The 16,590-nt window shown below is 41.1% G+C and overlaps 1 protein-coding gene across 1 annotated transcript in view; it reads left to right on the forward strand.

The window, feature by feature from the left end:
• Positions 1 to 16,590, forward strand: part of FBXL17 (F-box and leucine rich repeat protein 17) — a gene marked incomplete at its 5' end in the record, with an annotated part of 308,442 nt that overhangs the window by 75,429 nt on the left and 216,423 nt on the right. Inside the window, one exon of the mRNA XM_084278599.1 lies at positions 11,884 to 11,991. Coding sequence (XP_084134725.1) covers positions 11,884 to 11,991 — 108 coding nt within the window. The remainder of the gene's footprint in view (positions 1 to 11,883; positions 11,992 to 16,590) is intronic.

A 16,590-nucleotide genomic window follows, 5' to 3' on the forward strand; every position in this document is an offset into this window, starting at 1 on the left:
AAATTCAAACTCTGTTATTTCGGTTTGACCCCTTGTGGCTGTACATATTAAAGCTCTTTTTCTGCTGTTTTAATTTTCTTAGATTGTTGCTATGTTTGGAAGTTGCCCCTAACAGTTACTGCTCATAGCAAACTGTGATTGTCAAGTAGTAAGCAATCATAGTAGAAAACACTGAATCTTATCATATTAATCACTAGTTTTCCTGCAGGTTTTGATTGCAGGCCAGTACCATTCATTTGATAACTGTCACAGGGTGTGGCATCTTTGTTTCTTGACATAACTTTTTTTTTTTTTTAAGAACTCTGTACCACTTTGTAAATGTAGGGATGTCCTGGTTCTGGCCAGGCCAGAGTTACCCTCCCCAAGAAGCCAGCACAGGTGAGCAGGGTTAGCCCAGACTGTTCCCACGCCACTTGATATCGCTCCTGTTTTCTGCACCACCTGACATTGCTCCCCCATGAAAGGCACTTGAGAGGCGATTCAGTGCAGCTCCAGGACACCAACAGTCCTTGTTTCAGTGCCGAACTGGGGGCTCAAACTCACAACCTTAGGATTAAGAGTCTTATGCTCTAACACTACCCCAGCTCTTCAAGCCCTGTGGTGAACCTTCAACTCACTGTGGTGGTTCAGCCCCAAGCAGTGGCTGAGCACCACACGCTGCTCACTCACACCCAGAGGAGAAACAGATGCAGCCTCCATGGGTTGGGGTGACAGTTTACTGACAAAATCACTGTGAAAGGGTAGTAACAGCCCACAGCAAATTTCACTTACACCCAGTGATAATCATAGAATCACAGAATTGTAGGGGTTGGAAGGGACCTCAAGAGATCGTCGGGTCCACCCCCCCTGCCAAAGCAGCTCCCTAGGACATGTCACTCAGATAGGCGTCCAGACGGTTCTTGAATATCTCCAGAGGAGACTCCACCACCTCCCTGGGCAGCCTGTCCCAGGGCTCTGTCACCCTCACTGGGAAAAGGTTCTTCCGCATGTTGGTGCGGAACTTCCTGTGCTCCAACTTGCAGCCATTGCCCATTGTCCTGTCTCCACAGACAACTGAGAAGGGGCTGGCTGATTCCCCCTGCATCCCCTGCTTCTGATAATTATAAACTTTAGTTAGGTTCCCCCTTAGTCTTCTTTTCTCAAGGCTGAACAGTGCCAACTTACTCAGACTTTCCTCATAGGGGAGATGCTCCAGGCCCTTAATCATCTTCATAGTCCTTCTCTGGACTCTCTCCAGGAGATCCCTGTCCTTTTTATACCAAGGAGCCCAGAACTGGACACAATACTCCAGGTGGGCCCTGACCAGGGCAGAGTAGAGGGGGAGGATCACCTCCTTTGACCTGCTGGCCACACTCCTCCTGATGCACCCCAGGATCCCATTGGCTCTCTTAGCCACCGAGGCACACTGCTGGCTCATGGTCAACCAGTCATCAACCAGGACCCTCAGGTCCTTCTCCACTGAGCTCTTCTCCAGTAGGTCATCCCCCAGCCTGTACTGATTCAAGCAGTTTTTCCTTCCCAGGTGCAAGACTTTACACTTGCTTTTGTTGAACCTCATCTGTTTTCTCCCAGCCCAGCTCTCCAGCCTGTCTAGGTCTCTCTGGATGGCAGCGCAGTGTTCCTGCGGGTCAGCCACTCCTCCCAGCTTTGTATCATTGGTGTACTTGCTGAGGGTGGATGCTATTCCCTCATCAAGGTCGTCAATGAAGATATTAAACAGGATTGGACCCAAGACCGAGCCCTGGGGAACACCGCTAGAAACAGGCCTCCAGTCAGATTCTGCTCCACTCAGCACCACCCTCTGGGCTCGGTCCAACAGCCAATTTTCAACCCACCTCATTGTCCACTCATCTATCCCATGCTCTCTCAGCTTTGCTATCAGGATGTCATGGGAGACAGTATCAAAGGCCTTGCTGATAACACAGAGTACTTTACTGACCCAATGATAACAGAGTGCTGCATGACACAAGGACTGACCCAATGCCCCAGCTGCACTTGGACAGCCCTGGAGGCACCCAGGAGCACCCCTACCCAACCAGCCCCCTTTTTTTATGGGGGAGTGATTTTAGGGGTGTGGAAAACAGCCCAGACTAACTCAGCTCTCTTGGGCTACCTCAACTCACCTGTGCTGGCTGCCTGGGGAGGTTGACTCAGGAACCGTGAGAAGGGGTGAGACTCTAAAAGAGTCATGGTTTCCAGACTGTTGTGCTAGGTCTTTGCTAAGTAGACCATATGTCTGCTGGTTATGGTGCTGAGTAGATCCAGGAAACATAAAAATAAATGTATTTCATACAAGTGCAAAACTAAGAGGATGTGATTTAATACCATTCTCTGTTGGTCTTTTAATCATGTCTGATGCATTTCATGATTTTAACTACTTCATGATTTAAAGCTGATTCTGCTTCAGATTAGTAGACTGTGTTGGTTGGTGTACTACTTGATTTGAAGGCTGTAAGAGCAGTTTATTTTAAATTAGTTGTAAAGCTTAAGGTTCACTGAGGAAAAACTTAAAATATCTCTCCCTATTGTTTACAGTTACCAAGTTGTTTCCTTTTAATGGTAGGTCTGTTGTGTGAAGATTGTTTGTAGATCAAACCAAAACCATTTCAATTTCAGTGTAGTGTGCCTCAGTGATGGTAAGCTCATGCTAGATTTCCTGAGTTCATCTGAACTTACGATTTTTATCTCTTCTGAATCCAGGTGCTTTGAAAAAAATGTCTGCTTCAGTCAGAATTTGGATTCTGGCTTTACCTGTTTTTCACAGGATAGAATAGTATATAATATTCTAGATTTTTCATTATTGAAAGATGAAGACTTCTAGTGCGCAGATTGAGCAGGATAAATAAGCATTACTATTGAATACCTAATACCCGGCCAGTAATAAAGGTGTAATACTGTGTCCTTTAAACTTTATTGCTGGAAACTTTTTTCCTGCACATACAGTTCATCTTTTCTTCTTTTTAGAAGGACTTCTCATAGGGGGAATGTAATTTCATTTTAACGCGCTACAATATTGAAAGGAAATCTGCAAGGCTGGTTAAAATTTTTCAGTTCTGTGTCCTCCCTAAGAGATGCATTAAAAGAAATTAACCTTGTTTGGATCTGAAATTTGACTGACATTCTGTGTGGTGTTTTCTTGTTTGTGTTAAACATAATGGCATATATTGCATAATAAATGTGTTACCCAAGACAACTAATATGTAAATTTGTTTGAGCAAGATTTAACTATTTTAAGAAGTTCTTTTGACATCCCATTTGTATTTTTTGAGCTGTGCTGTAGAATGTTGGGTTTAAATATTACATGCAAAATAATATTTTTCAATAAAATACCTTCTCCCTTTTGTCCTTGTGGAATAAAGTTATTAAACTATAGAAGGGGCAAAACAATTATGAAATAGATTACTTTCACCTATGCAGCTGTAATCACAGTTCTCTTGTCTTCATTGCATTTATTGCAATATATAGGACAGTCTCTCATTTTATTTCTTCACTTGTTTCCTATGTGACATGGGAGACCTTTCACCACTTACGTAGTCTGTGCTTCATGTTGAAGAGCATAATTTGCAACATAAGACTTTTCTTCTCTCCCTTAATGTATGTATTTAGTCCATCATTTGTAACATGTGGTGACCTCCTGCTTCAAGTATAATCCACATGATCAGAATTGAACAATTCCTGGATGAAATTTCTTTTGGTGAGTTGGGCAGACAAACTTTTGCACGTGTGATTTATCACGGAAAATTTTGGTAAATCTTGTCTTTCTGTGCTTGAAGAAAGAGGAGGAAATGATGAATCTGTGTGTGGAATGCGATGGGATCACAACCAAGTTTTTGCTATTTGTGCCCACTTTTGAGTTTTTGCAGTAGTGCTCTTTAGACATTTGGTGGTGGCAGCCCTACCTATTACAGTTGATGATGCCAGATTAACGATGTCATGCTGTATTTCACTGATTTCTGTGTTTGGCTAGTATGAGTGAGTTTAAAAAAACCAAGGCTAGTTGTATGAAATACTTGCCAATACTCTGATCTCTTGAATAATTTTTATGGTGTAGAAAGTACTGTGTTGATACATATCACATGAGGTTTTCAACTGCTGCAAGAGTTTCCCTGCTCATTAAAATTACATAGTATCTCTGAAATGTGAATAAAATATTTGGGTAGAAATTGCATATTTTTCTAGCTGTACTAAATGTTCTAAGTTTGGTCAGGTTATTTTAAAAGATTACCCTTACAGTCACATTTTCAAACTCCTAAAATAAATGTGTGATTCTGAGGGTTATATCCTATTTTTCCTATTAAGATTTCTGGATGATTTTGTAGACACGAGTAAATACCAGGTATTTCCTTTGTGTGCATATTACCCTCAGAGGTTACAGTGCCTGTGTTACAACTGCCATGTGTATTAATGCTGTGTAGATGTAGCAAGCCTGCGTTATGGATTGCAGCACGTACTTTGAATATGCCTCTGTGCTTCAGGGTGGAGGGATTTGGGGATTTGGTTACATGCATTGCTTCTACCAGTATTTTGGCTTTCTTTACTTTGTTTCTTATTTTGTTTAGCAGAGAATCTGGCAAATATTTATCCCTGTAGCATACCCGATGATGTATATAGTAAGATTTGATAGGAGGAGAATTACAGGATGTTCCTACTCTTCTGTTGGTTTGTTAAAGTACCACAGGTTTAATATGTGAAAATCTACCAGAAATAGCTATTTCTGAGTTGGCATTGTGTGATAGCCATTGAGAGTGTTGCCTAAGTTTGTATTTAAATTTGTTATCTGAAATGTAATATTGAGGGAATAATAGATTAGTTTTCCCTGTGATCAGACAACAGAGCAGGCTTATACTATGTTTGTCATGGTGCTTTTCGTGAAAGGATCATGGACTTGTCTGATTCTTTACCAAGGAAACCGAAAGGGTTTATGTGACCAGTTAGGAGGGCTTCCAGATGTAACCCGGGTAATGAACAAAGTGAAACAGTTCATGATTTTTGGTGGGTGAAAATGACAGTGCTCTTAGAATAAAGCAAAAGGAAATATGCTGACAGTGTTTAGTAGTTTTCTTGCAATTACCGAAGTAATTCATGGGTTGTCTGTGAACAAGGCCTCCAGTATTTCTGAACATTAGCAAGGCTCTTCTAGGTCTGTTTTAGAGGGGAAAGAGTGTGAGCACAAAACAGCTGTTATGTGACCATGTAATGTAAAATAATCTGCCAGCTCCTTTGAAAGCCTTGAAGTTGTGGTAAATGGATAAATGTGCTAAATTACATAATTTTGTTGGGAATGTGTATGATCCAGTTGCATAGGTGAAGTGAAAATAAAAGCCAGTCTATTTACAGAAGGATTTTAGGTGGGAATGAGATCTGTTCAGTTGGGGTGAACAGTAAAGCTGCTGAAGAAACTGGCATTTTGTGTTGTTTTTAGAAGTGCAGAATGGTTTGGGTTGGCAGGGAGATCAAAGGTCATCTAGTTCTAACCCTGTGCCATGGGCAGGGACACCCTCCTTGGGCTTGCCCAAAGCCCCATCCAACCTGGCCTTGAACAGTGCCAGGGAGGGGTCAGCCACAGCTTTTCTGGGAAGCCTGTGCCAGGGACTCACCACCCACTGATTGAAAAATTTTGTCCTAATATCTGATCAAAATCTACCCTCTTCTAGTATGAAGCCATTAACCTTGTCTTGTCACTCCAATCCCTGATAAAGATCCCTCCCCAGCTTTCCTGTAGGCCCCTTCAGGTACTAGAAGGCCATTGTAAGGTCTTCCCGGAGCCTTGTCTTCTCCAGGTTGAACAAGTCCAACTCTAAGCCTGTCCTTGTAGAAGAGGTGCTTCAGCCCTCTGATCATGTTCATGGCGCTTCTCTGGAGTCACTCCAGCAGTTCCATGTCTTTCATGTACTGAGGACTGTAGAGATGGATGCAGTAGTACTCCAGGTGGAGTCTCACAAAAATGTGAGTAGAGGGTCAGAACTGACCTGCAAGTCACGCTTCTTTGTTGCAACCCAGGATACAGTTGGCTTTCTGGTCTGAAAGTGTACATTGATGGCTGATACAGAGTTTGACATCCTTCTCAGTCCTTCTCAGGGCTGCTCTCAATCCATTCTCTGCTCAGCCTGTGCTTGGGATTGCATTGACCCATGTGCAGTGTCTTGCACTTGATCATGCTGACCTTCATGAGGTTTACCTGTACTATTATCAAGATCAAATCGGAGCACAGTTCTTTGTAGACCGTAGTTCAAGCCTGTTAAAACAAGGTAGAAACATTAAATCCAAGTGCATTCTTTATAAAATTATGATTCCCTCAAGTATTCAACTGAGTATACTGCAAAACTGTGGATTTGGTTGTTTGGTGGGGATTTTGTTTCAGATTGTTTTTCTTTTTGTGTGTTGTTTTCTTTGTTGTTGTTGGATTTTTTTTTTTTTTTTTAATACTTACGGTATTTTAAAGTAGCTGAGGTTTCCAGAATGTAGTTGATGAGGCCAGCTGATATGGCCATTAAATGAAATACTCCTTTCAGTTCTTTAAATTAGTCCTTACACTCTCGTAAGGGTGAGTGATAGAGAAGCTTTCGTAGGCATCTGGCCTCCAGCCAGCGTCAACCCATCACACTTATCTTTTCCTCTCATAGGATGTGCAGATGGTAACACTAACCTCTGAGTTAATGCACAAGGATGAAGGAAAGCATAGCAGTGCAGCCTGCTTCGCTCTTCCTCCTCTCAAATGTGGGGATGGGGTGGCAGAGTGTTGCACAGAGCCTCACCAAGTCAGCGTGATCTGATGACGTCTGTGGTAGTCAGTTCACTGGGCAGAAACTCCAGGCAGATGTCAGCGTTCTCATCTCAGAATGATACACCCATGGAGTTAGTGTTTACAGATACAAGGCAGCAAGCACATAAGGAGTATTGCCAGATCCAATTCTGTATTTTGGGATTCTACTTAAAGCAGCTAAGGCCTCCTCTGAGTCCATACTTTAATTACTGTATTAGTCTTGTGTGCTGTTTAATTGTTCAATTCTTTAGAAAGAGTTCATATGGTAAGGTTTACCTTACAATACAAGCTCTGTGTCTTCATGTTATGTTTGCATTTCAGTTTCAATGGTGAGACTCATCTCAGAAACAGGTTTCTGAAATAAATTAACATTTAAAAATTAAGTTAATTTTAAAATACTGTAGAAAAAATTCTGTTTTGTTTTGTTTTGCTGGTTTGTAAAAGGTTACTTAAATTGATGGGTTTACATTCATCCCTTTCAGTTAATAATGAAAAAAAGTTTTACTGCCATTAGTAGGCAGCAGAGTTCTATTTTCTGAAAGACGGCCCATTTGTTTTGTATAAAGATCTTTTTTATAATGAAAAGGAACCAATCGAAGCTTATAAACCCAGATTGTGAAAAGATTGAAGATCCAGACTTTGAAATTATATATTTAAAAAATGGGGATAATTTCCTTTTCAGTTAAGACTGTTTCCTTTCAGACATGAAGGAATATAAATACATTTCTCTGTTTTGGGTGCTCATAGAATTTGGTGGTACTTCTTAAATCTTCCCTTACTGCTCTTGAGTAAAGGTGTCAGTTGTTGAAGCTCATTTGTGATTAAGCAACTGGTTACATTTGTCCATGTATGTTACTAAATGTGAAGAAATATGTCGTTTGTCCAATGGCAGTTAGTTTAGTCCTGACTTGCTGATTTCACTGATGGAGTTTTGGTGTCCTGAAAGCTTGAGCATGAAAACCTGTGCCTTGTCTTTGTCGTTCTGTAATTGCAATAAGGGGTTATGAATTAAATGCATCTTTGCTGATAATAGTTACTTTGTCACAGCTTTTATGACAAATACTGTTTAAGTTGATGTATGTGGAAACCAGACAATGTATCACTGCTATTGAACAGTTTAAGTTTGAAATTAATCTTGTATCATCTTTCGGCTTTTCTGGGGGAGAAAGAGCAAGACAGCCTTCTGTCAGGATTTGTGTATGTTTTTAAGATATGTTTATGCCGTATTCTGATTTAATTTAGAAATGAATATTTTTATACTAATGGCCAATCACATAATATAGTCTATTTGTAAAGAATTGCATTATTAAAATAAGTTTAGGAACTGGTGCTAATGAGTGCCCTGGCATCTTTGGTGGCAGCCTGTGATGAAATCTCTAAGGAAATACTTTGGATATTGCAGCTTCCTGTAGAAATTAATTTTAAAATGAAGTTAATTTTCTTATTTTGAACTTCTAGTGCAATATTGTAATTTCTGTTTGACCTCATGTTAAAAAATAATTTAGAAAGTGTTAGTCAAAAGAGAAACAATGTCATCTCCCCCTTTGTGATAAAGAGGGATCATCTGATCATAATACTTTGCAATGACTAGCCTTTATTTCCATCATTATACTTTCCTAAGTGCAATGAATGCAACAACTTTTACCATGGCAAGCTGCTGGTGGTTACATTTTAGTGTAGAGGTAGCAATGCAGATTTTAACTTAAGCAGGAAGAACCTATGTTAAGCAGTTTCTCTTCATACTATTTAACTGTTGTGGGGTTTTCATGTACGTCTTGTTTGCTTTGTTTTTTTTGTTTGGCTTTTATTTAATTATTTAATGAAATTTAGTGGTTTTCCTGATGATAGAACATTGGTAGCCTGCCTGCCTTGGTTTACAGTACCTTACAGACATTTATGTGCATTAGCAATCTCACTGGTTTATGGTTTTGGGGGGTTGTTTTTTTTTTTTTGTATGAGTTGGGATCATGTGTAATTGAGCTCACCTGTAAGCTGGTGAGCTGAATTAGTCCAGGACAAATACCTTTTGCTCTTTATGATTAGCTGGTATCTTATGAAATAAATGCAATTCACAAATTGTGGTAAAAAGGAAAGGGGGGGTGATGGTGTGGGGGAAAGCCTGAGTTTAGCCTTTCTGTTATGGTCACTTGTGGAATGCAAAGGTTTCAGGGAGAACAGACCAGGGAACATGTGCATTGTATGAGTATGTGTTACAAAGCACAGTGCTGGAGGGCCTGCACATGTGCTTCATGCAGGGCAGATTTGTTAGTGGTCTGTATGTGGGCAGTATAAAATAATGTACAGGTAGTACAAGCAAGTTGTGGGACTGAGTGAGCAGATGAGCTTTTTGAAACCGATCTCTTTTCAGAACTAAAAATTGGTTTTAGCAAGTTGTCCCTGATTCTTCCCTTTATTCTGTGTTGCCAAAAATAATTATTATCTGACCAAGACAGGTAGAGATTTGTGGAGTTAAGCAATGGGAGAAAAAGTTTTTCTTCCACCGTTAGTGCAGACTTCTGCAGTGGATGTTTGTGTACTACTTTTGTGGCAGACTGACTCTGTACTTACATGAAAGTGTATTTTACTCTGCCAGAGTTTATCCTGCTAAGTGTCTTTCTTCTGAGGAATATTTTACATATTTTGCACACAAGTTATTTCTGTATTTTATGTGGAAAAATCATTGCACCTTAAGATCTACTTATGTAGTGGTCCCTTTTAAGAGAACTTGGTGTTCTCTGTCAATTACTGTATATATTCCTAACCCTTTTTCACTTCTTTTTGAGCTTCCTGTAAGTTTTCATTAATGATGTGAATTTTCAGTTGAAATTTTAAGGGGCAGGTATAGTTACACCTCAACTTTATTTTTGTGTTATCATCCTTTCTCCAGATGTCCTCTGTTGCTCCTTCAATTATTGGATAGAAAGTAAAATAAACTAATACTTAGAGAATCTAATTCAGAGTAGTCAAAATATTGAGTTTCTGTAATACAGTGCAGAACTGGAATTCATATACAATAGACTGCAATAAATAAAAAGCAAATGATTAAACCATATCTCACTTACCATAGATCTTTTTAATCCGAGGAGAATCTGTGCCATTAGTTCCAGACCACTGTATTTCCCATTCACAATGCTTTAGTGCATAACTTATAAATCAGTCCTCATCATGCTATATTACTTTTTCAAAGCAAGACTAACATCAAGCAAGACAGGATGAATGGAAGCCAATGAAGGTCAAATAGACAATCCAATTGTTATTAAAGATTCTTGGAAGAGCAGTGCTGTGATCTAAAAAAGAATTAGGTGCAAATTTCTGTATCTTTGTTGATAAGGGTCATTTCTGTAGACCTGTAGTATTTTCTATCGTGATCTGTTTTTTGATTATGCTGTTCTGCTTGTATATTATATCTGAATGTCAGTAGTCTGTACTCTAAAATATTTGTTAGTTTGCAGAAGCTGTTTTATAATACACATTTCATGTACCCGCTCCCTCCCCTGAGTGGTGAGGAGGCCTTTGAGGAAAATGGAACATACAGTAACATAGTTCAGATGAAGAGACAGTGATTACACAATAATTGTGTGCAAGCTATTGCTAATTTTCTGTGCAATTTTTTTTTTATTGGTCAGGTATCTTTCATTCATTCTGCAAAACAGGCTGTCTTTTGGGATCGTCAAAAATCATCTAGTTCCAGCCCCCCCTGCCATGGGCAGGGATGCCCTCCAGCAGACCAGATTGCCCAAAGCCCCATCCAACCTGGCTTTGTTTGACTTCTGACTACACAGTTTGTGTATTGGCTTCTAAATACACAATCCCAAAAGGCTTGCTTTTTATTTGGAAGATGTGGAACAACAAAAAAATCTTTGGTCACTGAGAAATTGTTGCTTTGGGAAAACTGCATTAGACCTATAAGAGTATTCACTGACCCCAAACCAGTGTAACTTACGTGGCATTGTACCTGTAATCTTGTTGGCCTGCCTTACCTCTGGACTATCTTTTTTTTACCTGAGTCTTCACTGAGGTCACCGTAAGCTGCCAGAGTGCATTTCAGTGGTGTGTTAGTCAGACTAGTTGGAAATGTGGATCGAAGTGATCCACAGCGCAGCAGGGATAATGCTCCAGTGAGGGTCAGTTGTGGGGTAGATTCTTCAAAGCTTCTTTTGCTTCTGAGTACAGTGGTAACAGGAAGACATTTTTACAAACCCAGAATGTCCTTGGCATTTGGGATTTACGATTCCAGACGTAGTGAGAAGTTGCTGGGCTGGAAAAATACAGTTTTGTCCCAGAATCTCTATAGTGTTTTCATTATGGTCATTTGCACTTGGAATATATACATCTCAGGAAAAAAACATGCTCATTTAAAGGAAGACATTTAAGTCTTTTATATATGCTCATGTGAATATTAAATACTTAACAGAGTTCACAAAATGTTGCACTTTTGAATAGTCTACCTACAAAATACTACATTTATGCAATTGATTGCATTTCATAAATATTTAATTTTGTTAGAAAACAATTACAAATAGTTATAGAAATAAATAAATCACAATAATAAGGTAGGTAATAGCTCCATTCAACTGATAACTGACAATGATGATATATTTCCAGGAGATGCAAGTTTGATGTGGGAAATAGATGCAATATTGTTAAAAGCATCAGTTGCTTTGTTTCAGTAACAGTGCTTAGGAAATTAATATAAACTTAAGATATCAGACAATTCAAATTCTTTGCAGTCAGTGATGGGTATACCATGAGTCTGCAGGATTGCAATAACATAAATTTGGAAGTATTAATCACATTTGAATATAATGGTTTCTTGGGTTATGTGCAGATAAACAGGATGACAGTAATATTTGAATTTGTGGCCATCATTCTCTCTTTTCTTCTGTTTCTTCTCCTCTGAGAAGATAATCCCGCTCTGGCAAAGATGGTATTTTTTCTTCCTTTTGATGCAGATAGATGTGTATACATGCCTGATGTTTTCTCTCAAATTTTTGAAATAAATAATAGTAGTAATAATAATGATGTAAGTATTGGTGAGCAGCTTACCAATGTTACAGAGGAACTGGTTAGTCTGTAGTATGTGCTCATATCACCTGTTCATATTTGTGTCCTTTCTGTAGGTGACGGATCAGTCAGTGAAAGCTTTTGCTGAACATTGCCCTGAGCTGCAGTATGTTGGTTTTATGGGCTGCTCTGTTACATCGAAAGGAGTCATCCACCTTACTAATGTAAGTACTGCAACTACTTTTAGCTAGTCATTAGTCTGTTTGACTATTGCTAAACCACAAGTATTGGCCAGGATAACTGCATAAATATGATGAATCACACTGTCACAGATAGAAAAACGACAGGATTAATGAACCTTGCACTGTTTGAGCAGGCCTGTTCAGATTTCCCTGTATATAAATGCTGTAGTAAAAACATATTCAAGGCATGATACTTTTCCTCAGAAATAATAATACTGTTTAAGTCAAAAAGTCAGGGTTTTAGACAGACCTCTTACTGCAAGGGCGCATCCCCAATGCATATACATTTTGTATATCTCCATCTCTGTATTTTAACGTAGACACTGTGACACTGTTACATTTTATTTCCTTTTTCTTTTACGTGAGAGAAGTGATGTGTAGGAGAACTAACTTGAGAGTACCTGCAGAAAATAATGGAAGCATTTAATAAAATGCATGACTTGGATGAAGTGGGCAAACAGCATATTAATTAAAATTTTTAACTGAGAGTAGATTCAGCGATCATGCAAACATCAGGGAGAGCAGTGGAAAAATGCATCTGGAATATATAAATTAGTATATATAGCTAAGTGTTGTGGTTTTGCGTGATGGGTTTCTGATGGAGGAGGGGGGGCTGCTGGGGCGGCTTCTGCAAGAAGCATCTAGAAGCTTCCCCTAGGCCTGACAGAGCAAACACCAGCTGGGCTCAGGGCTGGACCTGCCACTGACCAAGGCCGAGCCCATCAGCAAGTCAGTGCACCTCTGGGAATTACATTTAGAAAAACGGAACCAGATGCTTTTTGCCACCAGAGAAAGGAGTGAGAAGATGTAAGAAACTGTGCAGACACCAAGGCCAGGGAAGAAGGAGGAGGAAGAGGTGCTGCAGGCACCAGAGGAGAGATTCCCCTGCAGCCTGTGGAGATACCCCAGGCTGGAATGGGTGGAGACTTACGGAAGATGCTGTGACCAGCATTGGAGCAAGGTCCCACAGGGCCTGCTGCCTGTGGAAAGAGGCCCATGCCAGAGCAACTTTGCTGGGGGAACTTGTGACTCAATTGTGAAGCAGGTTGGAGCAGTCTAGGCCTGAGAGGTATACAGCATAAATATAGGAGGTACATAATACAGAAGTCTAACATAGATTATGTAGTCCAAGTCTTTGTGGGAAATTCTCAGAGAGATCACTTTTCAGGTGAATGCTTTGGTGGCTACATTATTCTGGCCTAAATTTGTGGTGTATTTAATAGATATTTTATCATTCAACCAAATAACTTTATAATCCCATGTATTTAAGTATAAATTTTAGCTCTGATTCTCATGTGACATAGTCATGATAATAAATTATTAGAAATCCTGATTTACATAGGAGTGACACTTATACGTAATCCTTGAGAGAATATCCAGGAGGATGGTTTGTCACAAATTTAGAAAAAGTCATATGGGATAAGTAGTTGGTGCATGTGATTTGTGTTGGGACTTCAGACTTGGGGATTCAGGTTTTCTTCCATCAATCTGTATCTATGGAATCTTTCTTTAGACTATTAAAACAGCAAAGACAGTGATGTGATAACACCGAATATTAGACTTGTTAAAATTCTCAGAAATTATTGAGGAATTTGTATTTGCCCCCTCACTAGGGGAACTCTTTTTTTTTTATAACATTCCTGTGAGGGTGCTTAGTACTTACCACATATGTAGTATCAAATGTTTCTCCCTTTATTTTTCCAGCTTTTCATTATTCTGTCTTGTGCCTTACTGAAGCTTTCTGAGTTTTTTAAAATATATATTGGAGTTTTTTAGGTTCATCAAATAATATCCAAGTATATTGTAAAAGCACTTGAACTATTTTCTAGTAGCGTGTTGTTGGCAAAAAGTGTGTCTTTGCTTACTGTAAGTTTTGTGTTGGAGTATGCCAGGGGTTGTGAAATCACTGATGGTTTCAAGTAAGTGTATTTTGCAGGTTGAAGGAATTTTTGCTGGCTTGCTGCTAGAGTATAGTATAAACTAGATTTTTTTCTAGGGATGAAAGTTGAAGCATGTTTAAGGAAAAGCCTGGCGTACTTCCTTATTTTTACTGTACCTTTCATGGAGAATACATCATGTCTTCTCTGCTATATTGATGCACTGCATGGGCAGTGGAAGGAGGGATGCTTCCCAGTTGTGTAGGGCCAAGGCACAGCTGGATTGTGAAGGCCAAGGCACAGCTGGATTGTGAAGGCCAAAGCACAGCTGGAGCTGAAGTTGGCAAAGAACACAAAGAATAATAAAAAAGGCTTCTACAGGTATGTCAGCTGGAAAAGGAAGGTCAGAGAAAGCATATTCCCACTGATGCACACAACTGGCTCACTGGCAACAGTGGATGAGGAGAAGGCTGAAGTACTCAGCTTTTTTGCCTCCCTTTACTGGCACAGCTTCTCTTCCTACACTTCTCAAGTGGACAGACCTCAAGGCAGGATCTAGGGGAGCACAGTCCCTCCCACAGGAGGGGAAGATTGAGTTCAAGACCACCTGAGGAACCTGAACATACATCAGTCTGTGGGACCTGAAAAGGTGAATCCCAGAGTCCTGAGGGAATTGCTGATGTAGTTACCAAGCCACTCTCCATGACATTTGAAAAGTCTTGGCAGTCAGGTGATGTCCCCAGTGACTAGAAAAAGGGAAACACTGCTCTCATTTTTAAAAACGATAGAACAGAGGGCCCTTGGAACTACCAACCTGTCATCCTCATGTCTGTGCTTAGGAAGATAGTGGAACAGATCCATGTAGAAGGTACATATGCACATGGAGGACAGGGAGTGGATTTAAGACGGCCAACATATCTTCACACCAAGCTGAGTGGTGTGGTCGACACCCCAGAAGGAAAGGAAGACATCCAGAGGGATTTGACAGGCAGGAGAGGTGGGTCCAGGTGAACCTAATGAGGTTCAACACTGCCAAGGGTAAGGTGTTGCATTTGGGCCGGAAGAATCCCAGACACAGATACAGACTGGGAGAAGAGCTTCTTGAGAGTAGCCCTGCTGAGAAGGACTTGGGGATTCTGGTGGATGAGAAACTTAACATGAGCCAGCAGTGTGCTCTTGCAGCTCACAAGGCCAATGGTATCCTGGGCTCCATCAGAAGAGGGGTGGCCAGCAGGGACAGGGAGGTGATTGTCCCTCTCTACTCTGCCCTCATGAGGCCCCATCTGGAGTACTGTGTCCAGATCTGGGGGCCCCAATATAAGAAAGATGTGGAACTGTTGGAGAGGGTTCAGAGGAGGCCACAAAGATGATTAGAGGGCTGGAGCAGCTGCCCTACAAAGAGAGGCTGAAGGAGCTGGGTTTGTTCAGCCTGGAGAAGAGAAGGCTGTGGGGGGACCTCATTGCAGCCTTCCAGTACCTGAAAGGAGCATATAAACAGAAGGGGAATCAACTTTTTAAAAGGGTAGACAATGGCAGTATAAGGGGGAATGGATTAAAACTAAAGGAGGGAAGGTTTAGATTAGATATTAGGGGGAAATTTTTTACAGGGAGAGTGGTGAGGTGCTGGAACAGGCTGCCCAGATCACTGAAGGTGTTCAAGACCAGGTTGGATAGGGCCCTGGTCAGCCTTGTGTGGATTGAGAGCTGGAGGTTGGTGGCCCTGCCTGTGGCAGGGAGTTGGAACTGTATGATCCTTGGGGTCTCTTCCAACCCAGACCATTCTATGATTCACCAAGTGCAGGTCTTGCCTGTCCAAACTAGTGGCCTTCTGTGATTGAGTGACTACATCACTGGACAAGGGAAGAGCTACAGATATACAGTTCTACCTTCTGTAAAGCCTTTGACATGGTCCTCCACAACATTTTTCTTTCTACATGGGAGAGATACGGATTTGAGGGGTGGACTATTTGGAGATGAGGGATTGGTTGGATGGCTGAATCTGGAGGGTAGTGGTCAACTGCTCAGTGTCTGGATGGAGATCAGTGATGAGAGCTGTCCTACAGGGGACAGTACTGGTATCCAACCAAGGTTAAAAAATCACAAATATCTTCCTCAGTGGCATAGACAGTGGTATTGAGTGCATCCTCAGCAGGTTTACAGATAACACCCAGCTGAGTGGTGAAGTTGACACACCGGAGGGACACGATGCAATCCAGAGGGACCTGGACAAGCTCACGAGCAATGTCCTGCACCTGCATCAGGCCAGCCCCAGTGTCAATACAGGCTGGGGGGGTGAAGGGATTGAAAGCAGCATGTTAAGAAGGACTTGGGGGTACTGATGGATGAAAAGCTGGACATTAGGCAACAATGTGCACTTGAAGTCTGGAAAGCCAACCATTCCCTGGGCTGCATCAAAACAAGTGTGGCCAGCAGGTTGAGGGAGATGATTCTGTCCTTATGCTCTGCTTGTATGAGACCCCCCCTACAGTGATGCCTGCAGCTCTGGAGTCCTTGGTAGAAGACAGATGTGGACCTGTTGGAACAAGTCCTGAGGAGGGCCACAAAAGTGATCAGCAGGCTGGAACACCTCTCCTGTGAAGACAGGCTGAGAGAGTTGGGCTTGTTCAGCCTGGAGAAGAGAGTATTCTGATGAGATCGTACTGCAGCCGTCGAGTACCAGGGGCCTACAGGAAAGCTGGACTTC

The sequence above is a fragment of the Gallinula chloropus genome (genome assembly GCF_964237585.1).
Source record: "Gallinula chloropus genome assembly, chromosome: Z".
Classification (NCBI taxonomy): domain Eukaryota; kingdom Metazoa; phylum Chordata; class Aves; order Gruiformes; family Rallidae; genus Gallinula; species Gallinula chloropus.